The sequence below is a fragment of the Camelus ferus genome, chromosome 3 (genome assembly GCF_009834535.1).
Source record: "Camelus ferus isolate YT-003-E chromosome 3, BCGSAC_Cfer_1.0, whole genome shotgun sequence".
NCBI lineage: Eukaryota > Metazoa > Chordata > Mammalia > Artiodactyla > Camelidae > Camelus > Camelus ferus.
Window position 1 is genome coordinate 44024303 of NC_045698.1, and position 15213 is coordinate 44039515.

Sequence of the window (15213 nt, forward strand, 5' to 3'; positions counted from 1 at the left end):
GCCATATGAATTAACTTTTTGTATTCTGCTACATTAAAATCCATTAAAATATAATCTATCTTATATTTGGATGACTCTTTTTGATTTTGTAATGGCATGCATTGCTTATTTTGAAAACAGTTGTTCATTGAGGTGTAGAGATCTTCCAAATGTTCACTTATTTTATTGTATAATGTTAAAAAATACATTTGTTAATATCACTGGTATTTTTAGCAGAAAAGTCTAAATACTGGAAAGCTGTCAAGCTCAAGGAGGTGGATATATTTTATAAAATTTGGACTTTTGCATGAAAACTCAATCACATAAGTGCTTTTTCAGGAGATGTCCATCCTACTTGGGCATGCAGCAGGAGTACTCACCATTTCTTTATACATATTAAAAGAGGTGTGTGCTAGGGCGAAGATTTAATAAAATTAATTTTTATTCCTTTGTCAAAGACATTCTTAAGTTAAACTAGCTTATTTTAAAAATCTTAGATGTTGTGTGCTATGAGTGCAAGGAGGTGGAGAATACAAAATACCACTATTTGGCGCCACCGCCTTGATTCTTGCTTAAGGTGCCAGCAGTGACTAATGTTTTTATACCATCAGTGTAAATGTCAGCAAAGTGAAGAAGGTCAACAGAATCTTAGTAATACTATTAAGTGTCGTGACCTTGAGAACCCACTGAAAAGGTCTCGAGGACCCTCCGGGTTCTGCGAATGGCATTTTGGGAACAGCTGCCCTAGTTTCACACTCTATTACTTGTCTCTCATTAGCTTGCAAGGCCTATGTGAACCGTCCGTAACTGTCTTGTATGTGCCCTTGTCTAAGAGTGTCTGGTACATAACACTCAATAAATATTAATACCTGCGGAATGAGCAAGCAAACGACAAGTTACAAACAACGGCTGCATAGCCTTCAACTTACTGCCTCCTTCTTTAATTCAGTCTGAATTTGCATGTTTTGTAAAAGTTCTCAAGTTTTTTCACAATTAAGACGCCGGCCAATTTTCTAAATAGTTGGGGTCGGGGAGTTGCCTGTATGTAATAAAAACATGTTATAGCCTGGTCAAGTTATTTTTCTGTGATGGCTCGAGTCATTCCTCCTTCACAGCTCCGCACCGGCACGCCAGGCCTCTTGGTTCCCCACTCCCACCTAGAGCAAAGACTGGAAAGAGCAGGGTCTTCCTCGTTTACAGGAGCACAAGAATCTGATCGAGTTGTACCGGGGAAAAAATTCGATAAAAATCTTGGCGGGGAGAAGCGAGCAAGAACCACAGCCGCAGGTACCTGGCAGCACCAGGCCGCAGCCTCGCGAGATCCGGCGGGTTACCGGGGCGACGCTTCCGGGTGGCGCGCGCAGCCTTGGGAGCAGGGGAGTTGTGAAACGAGCGGCTAGACCTGCCCGCCGCCGTGAATTCGCCAGCGGGAGCGCGCTCGCGGCCGCGCGGTCTCCGCTTTCCCGGCTCCGTCGCTGACGCGTCGTAGACGTTGGGGAGCGGGTGGCAGCGGCAGCGGGTTCGGGATGAACAGCGGCGGGGGCTTCGGTTTGGGCTTAGGCTTCGGCCTTACCCCTACGGCGGTGATTCAGGTGACGAATCTGTCGTCGGCAGTGACCAGCGAGCAGATGCGGACGCTTTTTTCCTTCCTAGGAGAAATCGAGGAGCTGCGGCTCTACCCCCCGGAGTAAGTGGTCGGGCACGGCTGGGGGAGGGGCGCGGGCTCCGGGGAGACCTCGGGAACCCAGGCGTGGGGGAGGGCGGACGGGGGCGCGCGGTGTGCGTCACGTGACCGCCGGCTTTACCTTGGTGCCCATGTTTGATTAGGGCACCGCGGCCCCGCACCGCGCTCGTGCTTTCCTGGTTAGTCGGACTTTGCGGGGTTAACGTCTGCAGAGACTCCTTACTAAGGCCTTAGAGAGGTTGCCTTTTTCGTGCCTCCCGGACTAATGGTCGCCGCCGGGTTCTCGAATTCTTTCCCTTCCTTCTCGCTCCCCCTCCCCTTTTTTTTTCCCGAACTTAAGATGGCCGCAGGTGGGCCCGGAATAGTCCTCATGGCAAACGCCTGATAGCGTTTCTGCGACGTGAAAACCGCGGAGATTGCGCCTGAGAAACTGTCCAGTTCTTGGGGCCTCGGTGCCAGGCCGTTATCGCGGACGAGGAGGCCCGGGGCTCATGACAGGGTGGGATCAGGGCTAAGTTTGTTCCTCAGGGCCGTGTTCACAAACTTAGCATCTTCGTTGATCTAACCGAGCTCATCCATGTTGTTAAAGATCATGTCTGTTCGCCCTTTTGGCACCAGATTAAAATTTCCTCATGGAAGGTCACACTGTCCTAAACCTTTCAGAAAAAGTAATGGTCGGTGCAGGATCACTCCTGCTGTATACTTCTGAAAGTCCGAATCTGGACTGGCATTCACAGTCCTCGGACGCTTCCCAAGTAGTGTATTTGAAGTAGGATTTTTCCTTGTACAATACTATCTTTTCACAAAATTTGTAAGGGCTTTGGGGGTTGTTTACTTTCTTACACGCTTAAGCTTTTTAAAGCTAGAGCTTAGAATCTGGAAATCCTCGGTATTTTCTTCATTGTGTCAAAATCCTTTGAAGGAAGGGGTAGTAGTTGCCAAGCATTTTTCTTTAAAAAATTTGTATTTGACTTTTTGGTTTATTTCGTAGTGTTGCATGTAGACCTTTTTCTCTTCAGTTTTCTTTCTGTAAGTTTATCGCATTGCTGCTACAGCATAGATACTGATAAAAGTTGATGTTTGGATTTTTAAATTTTAAGTTTTTCTTCTAATTTTTGTTTTGAAATATTTCATGCATACCGAAAAGTTGAAAGAATAACACCCATGTTCCCTTCACCTGCGTTCACAGTTTGCCAGAGTTAATTTCTTTGTGTCTCCCCCTCTCCTTGTCTCCAGCTCTGCACCCTACCACCCACCCACACACACACCCCTTCCCTTTTCCATCCTTTTAAAAGTAGTTGCGGACACCATGACTATTCACCCTTCAACACTTCAGTATGTATGTCTTAAGAAGTACATTATTTCTGCATTACCGCAATACTATTAACACATCGAACAAGTTTAACATTGATGAAATAATGTATAACATCTAAATTTCTCCAATTATTTTGATAGCGCTTTTTCCCCTTTTTTAATCTAGGATATAATCAGAGACCACTCAATGCATTTGGATATCTCCTTTAATCTAGAACAGCCCCTCCTTTAAAAAAGTCTTTCATGACAATATTTTTGTCTTGTAATTTATTTTGTAGAATGACTCATCTAGGTTTATATAGATTTTTTCTACCTGAATAGATCAGTTAGTACATTTTTGTCAAGAATGCTTAAGTTCATGCACATCTTTATTGACTAGCTGTGGCATATATAGTATTGAATAGCTTACTTAACTTTTGAAAATGCTTTCAGTTATCACTTCATTCAAGCACTCAGAACATTTCTTAATAATTGATGTGTTTGGAGGAGTGCTATATTCTGAAAGATGGAATTAACTAATAAAATACTTTGTACGTCAATCTCTGTAAACTAACCTTGCTTTCAAGTTTGTGGTAGTGTCTTATGTGTAGAAGAAATAAATCACAGAATATTCTTCATTGCCTAGATGAGACCACGTACATAGTTGAAACGTGTGCTTGGGTGGCAATATGCTGCCAGTTATTGTCTAACACTTAGTAGTGGACTATTTTTTGAAATCAAGTGTTAATTGTTTGGAGTTTAAAAGTCAAAGAGAATAAAAAGCTCTGCACTTAAACAGTGCATTAATATAGAGTCAGTGTGTCACAAACTAATGCATTTTGCAAAATTGTAACATAAATATAACATATAGGCCAGGCAAAATCCTTTTTCCACAAGTTCAATCCCTATTCCTGTTTTTTCAAAAATATTGACATGCTTTACTAACAAGCATGTTTTCTGCTCTGTAATGAGGTTGTCATTAATCTGGTCGTTGTATTAAAGATGTGTTTCCAAATTTGGACTGAAATGGATAAAAATGCAATAGTAGTCGTATTGAAGATGTAATTATTTTTGCAGTGTTGCAGAAACAGTATTTTATGATTTACCTTTGTAAGCTGAGTGGAAATTTATTTGTTATGAATTTGGAAATATAACAGAATATGAAAATTTCTCGTTAACGTTTTAAGAGTTTAGTTGTTAATATGAAAATTCAGATTTTAAATTTAATTCTTTTGGCATGAAGCATTATTCCATTTCTTTTTAAACATTAGGCATTAGTGTAAACATTCATCATAAACATTAAAAATTATTTGTGCTGCCAGATGATAAATCCAGAATTTCTCTTTTAATTTTTTGTGCAATAAAAGATTCTGATACATCATGAAAACCTTTTTACAGTGGTAAGAAATTTTTTTTTTTTTCCTGTAAATGTGCATGTAGAAAAGTGTATAGGGTAGGTATATATAGCTTGATGAGTTCACAAAGTGAACACACTTGTGGAACCAGCACCCAGAGAGGACTCTCTGTGCCATAGGAGCTCTCCTTTGCCCCACTTCCAGTGTCTTATCCCCAAGGGGTAATCCTAGCCTGATTTCTAACATTGTTTCTAACATCAACACCTGTGTTTTTTTTTTTTTTCTTGCTGGTTTTCTTCACTTCTCTGGTCTTTCAAAAGTATTCATAATGTAAAATCTCTCAACTAGTTTTTCTAGTTAAATTTTTTTAGTTAAATTTATTTACTTAAAAAACTTAATATAATCAGTATAATCATTTTATGGGAAATAGAGAAAAGGAAACCCTGCCCCTTTATCCTTCCACCCTATCAAAACCTCTCTCCATTTTGTTCCATTCTTTTTTATATACATTTAATATAGTGTAATGAGAGGATTTATACATTGTTGCTGTAAACTTTTTCACTCAGCCAGTAGTAAGCGTTTTTCTTTGCTGTATTTTATCGTAATAATATTTAAAGACTAATGTTTCAAATTTATGTGTTTTTGAAATTCTATCATTGGATGTATTGGTTCCCTTTTTTGAGGTGGGGGAGGATTGCTGGCATTTAGTAGGTGTCAGTGATTCATAAGGAAATCTTACACTAAGGGGAATTATGCCATCCAAAGTATCCCTGGAGCCCTGCTGAGAAACTGTTTAAATTATGTCATTTATTATTTTCATACATAAAACCATGTACTTCATGTTTTGGATTGTGTTCTTTTTGCTAGCTCCTCGAAGGCTGTATATTAATATAATAAAGTATTGGACATATTATTATCACATTGATTTTTTTTTTTTAAAAAGATTGTACAGTGCCATCACCATGTTCAATGAAAAGCAAGATGACAAGTTAGGGTCCAAGAAATTTAACTGATGCTCGAAAAGTTGATTCTATGATTTTGCATTGAACTCCCAGTAAAAAGTTCTGATTTTTCTGAAAAATGATTGTAGAAAGTTTTATATTTAAAAAACCAAACCGAAACAAAACTTGATTCAACAAATGAGGTGAAAGTAAAATCTGCTATATTTGGGTAGTTACTTTCTTTTAGAAGCATACATTTGGACCAAATGGAGTATGTAACCCCTTTCAAAAATTAAAAGTGTAGGTCAAAAATTACATTTTAAAGTGATAATCTTGTTTAATTTTTTAAAAAGTAAATCTGTTTAATAGCTTAGGTATACCAGAGAGAAAGATCTAAATATAAGGTTTGGAAACATACTGATTTATAAATATAAAAATACACATTTGTTCTCTGAGATACTTGTATTTAGACTTGCTGCTGTATCATTTTAGCCTATAACATTCAGAATAAAATAGTGTTACTACCTCTCCTGAAAAGCTAATATGTTTACACTTTTATAAAGTAAATACTATGATGATCTTTACTCTCTATTTTAAAGAAGGCAATTGGAGATGAAGGTGAAGAAAATTGCTTATAGCACTGGTGGAGCCACGTGTAGTATCCATTCTCTTATGGTGATATTGCTGTACAGAGCAGACTGGCATTTTTTTTAACCACTTCCTGGGCTTCTCAAATCTCAGTGGCATGTCTTAACATGTAATTGCTTTACTAGCCGGGCTCACATTCCTATTCCTGTGGATATTTTAAGTTTGAAATGATGTGGGTTTCAAGCAGGGTTATTTGGAAATATTTGTTGTTTTTAACAGTGATTGCTTAGGTTTCCATCCTTTCTCAAAAAGATATGTCAATTTAGGAAACGTAGTTTCCTTGGTGGCTTGTCAGTGCTAAAAGAGTATACTTGTTGCCATTGCTGTGGCTTTAGTAGCTCATTGTAATCATAGATTTTTTTTTTTTTTTGGGTTGCAGAGGGCAGAAACAGTGTAACTCAGTCTACCTCAAGAAGAGACATTATTAAAAAGGTGGAGATATCCATAAGTAGAAGAATAAAAAGTATAGTACAGCCAGGCCCTATGGGAACTGGGACTGGGAACTAGAGAGCTATCTGCATCCTAGGCGACTGTCTGCCTCTTCCTATCAGAGGCTTTACTGTCAGCTCAGTTTGTTTCTGCATATCTGCTCAATTTCTTTGCAGACCTATTCTGTACTCAGCCATCTGGCATCTGGCCCAAGCTGTTACTCTAAGTGACTTTCCAGTCCAAGAGAGAAAATCTGGTTGTTCAGGTTCATTTGGTCAAGCCACCCAAATAACAGGTTTCTGGTTAGCCAGTGAAATGGGCCCTTGTGTCATGTGGCTAGTCATGTGTCTAGAAGCTTGCAAGATTTGTTGAGGGTGTCACGTTAGGAAACTGATAAGGCCTGTGCTGAAGGTATGTAGGATGTCTTGATAGGACATATAGTGGGGGTACCTAATCACTTTGATTTTTTAAAAATGACTTTCCAAGGAGACTTGGAAACTGGAGCCTTGAAGAAAAGTGGAAATACCATTCAAAAAGGGAGTGAGAGAGGACATCATAGCCAAATGAAACATGTACAAAGATGGCCCAGATGTTCAGAATGTGTCACGGGAACCACAAGTCTTATATGCCTGGATTTTTGGGTGCATTTAGATGATAAAGCAAGAACAGAAGGGTATCTCTGAGGAAGTTTAAGCAGTGGCGTGACATAACAAAATTTAAGGTTTAAAAAGATTACTCTGGCAACTTTTGTGAAAGACTTAATAAGCAGTTGAGATTGCAGGCAGTGTGATTGGTTAGGAGCTGTTGTAGTAATCCCAGTGAGAAATGACTGACGGCCTGAGTGAAGGCATTGATGATGAGTGATGAAAGAATTAATGTGACAAATATGTGGGAGGCAGTCTTCATAGGATTTAAAGACCAATTGTATGACGAAGAAGAGGGGAAAGTCAAAGATGGAAATAACCCACAAATGTCAGTAGTAGTAGTTTGATAAAAACAGATTATTTCTTATACTAAACTGGGGGAGTGGAGAACTCTGCTTGTCGTGGTCACTTGAAGCTGATGTATCAGCCACCCATTTCTTGAATGTTGCTGGTCACCATGGCAGAGGAAGAGAACCGAGCAACTGCCCTTAAAGCTACTAACACGTGTCAGTTCTGCTCATGTTTAATTGGCTAAAGCAGATTGCAAGGCCATACCTAACTTTGAGGAACAAAGAACTGGAATTTTACCATGTAGCCAGAAGGTGATTTGTGAATATTTGGTGAATAGTACTATTGATGGTCAAATTAGTGACTCCCAGATTTCTGACTTGGATAATGTGGTAGTATCTTTAACTGAGATAGGAAATACAGGACAAAGGGCAGGATTGGTGAAGAAGGAGGATGATGAATTTAAGAAAAAGTTCAGAATTGGGCCCTGTGACCATCAAGGTGAGCAGAATTCCAGAACGCACTTGGTTCTCGGTATCTAGAGCTCTGGAGATGCCTAAATTGGAGATTTGGTAATGTAAAGGCTGGTAAAGTCTAGATGCAAATGTATTTACCTCATGACAAATATACATAAAATGACTTCGGTGGCTTAGATGTTGAGTAGGAAGAGATTGTTGGAGAGGGCTGGCCTGAAGCCTGAATAGGATGGCCTTCAGCAGGAGTGAATTGATGGGTTGGGTGAGAAAGTAGAGTTTTTGCTACTTTAATTAGCCTGACTAGTTAAGTTATGTTAATAACAGTATAAATAGTTTCTAGTTTTAGATACAATTTATTTTGTTATCAGTGTTTGGTTAGTATCATAAATATATTTAGCCATTATCAAGATGGAGTTGTTTCTATATGTAATTTTTAAATTTAAAAAAATGATGAATATTTATGAATTTACAAATTAAAGAGTATGTTAGTAGTATATTAAAGTGGCTTTAGAATTCTTGATTAATTGAGTAATTAAGGTTGCATGAGATGTGGAATTAGATGATTAGGCTGTAAATCCCATCTTTGCCATTTACTAGGACTAAGATTATGGTCAGCTTCTTTGATCTCTTTTGTAAAGAAATTACTGTTATTGCACGAGGCATATTTGGTATCTTTCAAATGATCTTTTTTAGTGTGAAAAACGTTAATGTTTAAAAGGATTGTACATTTATGTTAAACATTAGGTACATCTTTAGTTTGGTTCCTTTTTTACTTGCCAATTCAGTTATAGACTTTAATTGAACATAATTATGGGCAAGTTGACAAAATCATCCTCCATGTGAATAGTGTATTTTGGAATCTAACAAGATGGATTAATATTATGGAAAAATTGATTTCATCTGTTCTCTGTCTGGCTTCTTTTTAACATAGACCTGCCTAGATTGAACTGAATCTGAGTCTGTGCTATTTTGCGTATAAAATACGTAAACTTGTGTTTGTAAAATCTTTTTCTTGGAAAATCACAAGCTGCCTAGCCTGAAGAAGTCTAGTATATGCAAAAGACCTTGATTTTAATTTCTGGTTATCATTGTTTCTAAGACTCTTGTGAAATTTTTAGTGATTTAAATGCCAGGAATCACATAAGGAAGGATTGGGGGTGGTTACAAAATTTGAAGTCTTGAGGATTGGTGCTTTTATGAAAAGGGATTTTTGCCTGTTTATGGTGATGTACTAACTGAACATATTTGGGTTAAATCGGCTGTTACCACTTTACACTGAGATTAAGAATGTGTTAATTTAAATTTCACGTTTTTAACAAAAAGATTGTAAGCTTGCTTAGATTGCTTTCAGTCTTTGTAGACAAATTGCCACTAAAAGACTAAGTTTTGCTGTCTCATGTCTTAATGATCCTTAGCAATAAAAATTCCTGCCTTGATTATGTAAGATTACATAAAGATCTAAGAAAGAAATTTTAAATGAAAATGACAAAACCAACCAGATGTTTATTAGTTCAATTGTTTTTCTTTTTATCTTGCAGCAACGCACCTCTTGCTTTTTCTTCCAAAGTATGTTATGTTAAGTTTCGTGACCCATCAAGTGTTGGCGTGGCCCAGCATCTAACTAACACGGTTTTTATTGACAGAGCTCTCATAGTTGTTCCTTGTGCAGAAGGTTGGTATCTCATATGTTTTTAAAATTATTTTAATCTCTGTCCTGTCTGTTACTACCATTGGCTTTCCTAGAAATTGGCAAGTAGATAGTACTCTGGTGTTTGTGTGTATGTGTATTTGTGTGTAAGTAAAAGTAAAATTTGGAGAAGGAAAGAATTTTACCTAATAATAATATATATTAAAATGGTTAATTCATTACTTATGTATATTTGAGATTTATAACTAAACATTTAAAAATTCATAAATTACTTCACTTCTTGGGCTTGCTTTGGCTTTCTATATTCAATTTGTAAGTTGCAAAGAAATCTTCCTGAAATTAAAATATTAAGTTGGTGGAGGAAATTATTTTAAATATATAGATAAGTATTTGCCCCTGTGTATATAACATTAATGATAATAAATAAAAGCAGTGTACACATTTTGCCAAATTGGGGTTAGGTAGTCGTATTTTTGCTTGAGAAAAATATTCATTATTTAAGCTTTAAAGTATCCTCTTAAGGTAGTTTACTTTAATTGTTACTGAGACCATTATTTCATATTCAGTGTAATTGTTTACTGTGGAACTGGAATTTACTTTTTTATTTTGTTGGCTTTTTTTGCGGGGGGGTGGTAATTGATGAAAAATTATGGAAAGCAATTTTCCAAAGCCTCTGTCGAGGAAATAGTTGTTGAAGGTGGGAACAGGGCCAAAGGCCTTATAGTTATTTGTTAAATTTTATGACTTAACCTGCTTTAAAAGCTAATTATTATTAATACTTATTTTTTAGTAACTTTTGTTTACAGAGCCACTCACATATAATAGGCTGTGCTGAATTTGACTGTTCTGGTGTGTAATTAATTTGTATTTAGAGCACTGACTGTGGCACGTGTACATTCTAGAATTGGGTTATTACAGTTTAAATGTCTTTAAAATATATTTTCACTGGTGACTGATGGTAACTGTGCCACAACGTAAAAAATTTACCTGAAACAATTTAATGAGTTTTCATAGGTAATGTCTTAAAACCTTTTTTAAGTATTATAAAAGTTTGCTGCACTTTTAAGGTTTTATGCTTATTTCAGAATGCCTGTTCTGGGATGTCAAAAACATGACAGTCAGATACAGTGAGTACTACTGTGTTATTTTTGAAGTCCCAGAATAGAACTTTCTAGGTTTTTTCAGATAAATTTGAAAGTATTTTTCCCATTCCTGGGAGTTAGAGTGGATTACAGTTAACTGTTTGTGAAATATCTGTCCTTATCTACTGATCTGTAAGGGGACAGTGACCCCAGAATTGGAGAACAAGGTGAGAAAAGAGCTGTTGTGGTTTAGTTCTGCATACTAAGTTCATATCAATTTCACATCAAATAAACTGCATTGGAAAAAATATCAAGTAGATGATTTATTAAATGGAAATATTAATTGTATCAAAAAATTAATGCCACCAGCAGTACAGGATCTTGTATGATGTTAACTTATTGAATTGGAGGGAAGAATTTTATTAGTGTTGCTTTGTTGGAACCTTGCTGTATTCCCATAGAATTTTTCATGTATTTGAGGAGTGACCATGGTTTGTCATAAATGTTCAAGATTATGGGCATATAGAGGTTCCCTTTTTTGTTTGTTTTATTTGATATAAATGAATAAATGCACATTTATTATAGTTTTGGAATATTTTTAATGTTATCGTTTTGAGACAAAATTTCGCAGTTTTTGAACATGGAAATTTAAATGTATTTTTATTCCAATTTAGTTGTATTTTAGAACACTAAGCTATAAAATAATTGGTACTAGAAAAACATTCAGATACACACTTTTTATTAATTAAACTAAATATAACATAGGTGAATTCATAGAACCTGAGGAATGTCGCAGTGAGGTGTTAAGTATCTGATTATGCACTGCAAGCCAAGTAATAATACTGTATTACTGTACTAAAAGGTAGCAAAGTGAGTTTGAAACAAATCAAAGGAAAGAGTCCCAGTGGAGTAAGTTCTGTAAGAGATGTTCTGTGGTGCTGTAAGCAATCTTGTTTACTTCACTGATTGCATTCTTTCCTTGATGTTATAGAAACAGCATTATGAAAGAAATGAGAAAACCATAGAAAAAATTTTAAGAAGTTTTTTCGTTTTCTTTCAATTTGCTGTTTTTTTTTTAAATGCAGACAGTATTATTGTGAGAAGATCCTAAGCTGTATAAATAATGTTTGATGTGTAGTAGTTTCATGCATATTAAGCATTAGGTGCTGTTAATAAAACATGCCACTTCAAAATAAAATATATTTTTATTATACTCGTCCAGATATGACCTCTTTTTGTTGTTGCGCGCATCTCAGATTTCTTTTTATAAATGTTACCACTGAGAAAAAGTTAAGGTCAGACATAACAGGGTGTCAGCCTAATCATCAGTCATAAGTTTATGTCCACATTTTCTGGTAGATGGATTTTGACTATTAATTTGGTTTTGTATGTTTTCTCTATGTGATATTTGTGCATTATTAGATGACTAGACTGGCCAAGGCAGACCTGTTACACTTGCCTGAGTTAGGCATTGTTTGCCATGCCACTAAACCTGCCGTCAAGTGAAACCTTCATTGGGGAAATGAGATCGGAGTCTGAACCGCAGAAGATGGACGCCCTGTCTCTGTTTTTTATTGTTTTACTTTAATTTCATTTCTTTTTTTTCTTTATTTTGTCCCTTTTTTTGTTTTTGTTTTTGTTTTTGTTTTTGTTTTTGTTTTTGTTTTTGTTTTGTTAAATCTCTTTACTTTAACTTGTGAGCTGGTTTTCCAGTTCTTTGTAAATGGTATTCCATTAAGGGTTCATAACATTGCATTGCGAATTGTATTGGGAGTTGATTAGTAGAGCTCAACCTTAACAAAGTAATTTTCACAGTAAATTAGGGTACAGTATTGTGAAGCTCAGTGCCAGTCTTAATTGGTGTTTATAGACTGATCAGGTGCATTTTGTGCTTGAAACCTTAAAACACTGATGAGATTCTTAGGACACTCTTTGATCTCAGTGTAACATTTTTGCAGTTTTCTCCCAAGCCTGCATCTCTCATAAAAACCAACTGATAGCTTCTAATTTTCATCTTTACCCCTAGAATTTTAGGCATACAAAATCATCAAGGAAAATAAGTTAAATTTCTTATAATAATCTGGGGGTAGAGGACAAGAAGAGACTTTTCACTTTTATGATAGTTATTTATTGTAGACAATAATTTACTTTCTTGACTTAAAAAGACTTTTAGCTGCCTATGTGGGGACTGGATATTTGAGAAACTTTTGAATACTTGTGTGTATTTCTCTCTTTGCTTGAATATTTTGTTGAAAATGTTCAGAGATTACTAGTTTCTAAATGGATTCTGAGATTAGGACAAGTGAGAGATTTTTTTTTCTCTTTGAGGAGGATAGTTTGGGGAAAATGCTAAATGCTGATTTGTTTTATACTTTATACATGCTGATAGTATTTAGAAGGTACATTTGGTTGAATTCTATCTTGGAATTAAGTGAATGGAACTTTTTTCTTAAAGCATCTTTAATGGTAATCAGAATAAGAAAAAATATATTGTAGTTAGACTTAATACTTACAATAGTTTATTATACTGTGAAAGGCAGTGAGAGTCAGACAATCTAGTGATACTTTTTTAAGACAGAAGTGAAAGACTTTATATTATTATAATCAACTTTTGGCCTGTGTTGAATAACCTTTTTGTTTGTGTAGTCTTTCTACACTGTCTTGTATGGATAGTTTTGCTTATTTAATTGACAAGTAATGTTAAATGGGGGACATTACTAGCTTGGAACCCTTTATTTGTTTTCTAGGTGCGCAAATTAGGGCAGTGAAGCATTGGGTTTCCACCTTAGGAGTTCAATTTATTTATTAAGATATGTTCAGGTTATGTAAACATTTAAAAAGTAATACCTATTTATGGCAGATAAAACAGGTCTGATAGCAATAAATAGTACAGTATATATGTGAGTATACAGATACATGTGTTAATGCTAGTAACTAATAAACAGAAAATATTGTTATTTGATGTTTTTCAATAAGGCCTACCTACCTTTTATTTATCTTTATGCATGTTAAAATTTGTGCTTATGCAGGATTTACCCTGAAATAGTAAAATAACTTTGTTTTTGAAATTAGCAAATGTAATATAGACTTAGATTTGCAAAGGTTAGAAATAAGTAGACATTTGCTAACGCTAATAAAATGTAATTTTTTTCTATTTGTATTTTATAAGTTATAACCATATTTAAAGCAAATTTAAAAATTCATCTTGAATTCCATCCGTGTTTAGAAATGCATTCAGATAATTTTGTTCAGAGATTTATCCCTGCACATCTGGCGGTTTTCAATAGAATTTTTACCACAGAAACCAGCATGGTGCTTTTTGAAAATTTACTCTACATGCTGTTTTCAATTTGGCGTGACTTTATACACTGTGTTTTAAATTACTTTTGAAGAATTTGTAATGGAAATGTGTAGCCAACTGCCGCATAATTATAGTAGTTCTTCTAAAATAGCTGTATGTAGTCAACATTTTAGAAATTTTATTTTTGGAGGGGTTGAGAGAAAGGACCAGAAAAAAAATGTGTGAAAGTTGCAGTCCTTATCAAAGTTAATTGGTTAGAATTCATTAATTAAATATGACAAATTGATGGACTTATTTCAGAATAAATTTTACTTTTTAGTCATAGGGATTTCTTTTTCTTTTTAGTGTCCAAGATTATTTTGTTATTGTTATTACTGTTGGGCAGTTAAGATGTTTATAAGCAAGATATTTAAGTATTACCCACCCCTCTTCAGATAAGTATACATAAATGGGTCCTACAAGTCGATAATACAAGAAGTTCCCTTGAGACGAGGGAACTTTTTTTGTTAGTCATTTTCAAAAGTGTTAGCAGTTTCCCAAGGCATATTCTTTGGAATTGAGTTCTTTTAGGCATTTCTGACATTGTTAGTGAGATGCCTTATTAACCGAGTGGGTGTAGGTTTCCTTTTCAGTTGAAGCTGGTGACATGCAGTAGGCTTTTGTTTGTGTCTACTTGAAATTGAATGGAATCTATTGCAAGGTTATCAAAACTGTTTTCTTCACAAGTAGGTAGTTTCAGTTAACAGGGACACTCAGGAACAAATTTCAATTCGCACATATTTGTTTTTTTCTTTTTCTTTTTTTTGACTAATTTGGTTATTTGCCATTTCTGGGGATTAAACTTTAAAAAATGTTCTTCTTTTCTGTATCTGATGTTCTGTGTGCTATTAGTGATGCAGCCAACACGAACGGTTGTCATGTGTAACACAACTTTCGATCACCGCGAAAACACCGTCCTGGGAAAGCGTCCATGCTTGATATCGTTTGGTTCATGAACATTAAGTTTCCAGTACAGGTGACCCATAGCTCAAAGTGTTAAATAATTGTCTACATTATTCAATTTTTAAAATAATATTCCATTAATGAAATTGTTAGTCTTTGAAGTTTTGCTCACTTTTATTTTTCCTAGTAGAGCAGGATAAAAGGAAAGACTTAAGTTCTTATTTATTTCTTTATACGGATCTGATAGATAGATTCATTTATTATTATTATTTTTTAAGTGCAAGGGTAATTGTAAAATCATAGTGTAAAGTTTGTGTGGTGTTTCTGCTTTCTGTAATGTTTGAAACTTGCCTCTGCAGGTAAAATCCCAGAGGAATCCAAAGCCCTCTCTTTGTTGGCTCCTGCTCCAACCATGACCAGTCTGATGCCTGGTGCAGGCTTGCTTCCCATACCGACCCCAAATCCCTTGACTACGGTAAGTATGATGCACCCTCTTCTAAAAG

At 35.7% G+C, this 15213-nt stretch overlaps 1 protein-coding gene across 3 annotated transcripts in view; it reads left to right on the plus strand.

Moving 5' to 3' along the window:
• The first annotated feature begins 1351 nt into the window (after positions 1–1351).
• SREK1 (splicing regulatory glutamic acid and lysine rich protein 1) overlaps positions 1352–15213 on the plus strand; it is a 41448-nt gene continuing 27586 nt past the window's right edge. For 2 of the 3 annotated variants that reach the window (XM_006186061.3, XM_014560394.2), the window contains exons 1-3: positions 1352–1666; positions 9276–9409; positions 15070–15185. In XM_006186061.3, coding sequence (XP_006186123.1) covers positions 1506–1666; positions 9276–9409; positions 15070–15185 — 411 coding nt within the window. In that variant the 5' untranslated portion in view covers positions 1352–1505. Of the gene's footprint in view, positions 1667–9275; positions 9410–11897; positions 14784–15069; positions 15186–15213 lie in introns of those variants that run through there. The other variant, XM_032473360.1, reaches the window with a different exon arrangement.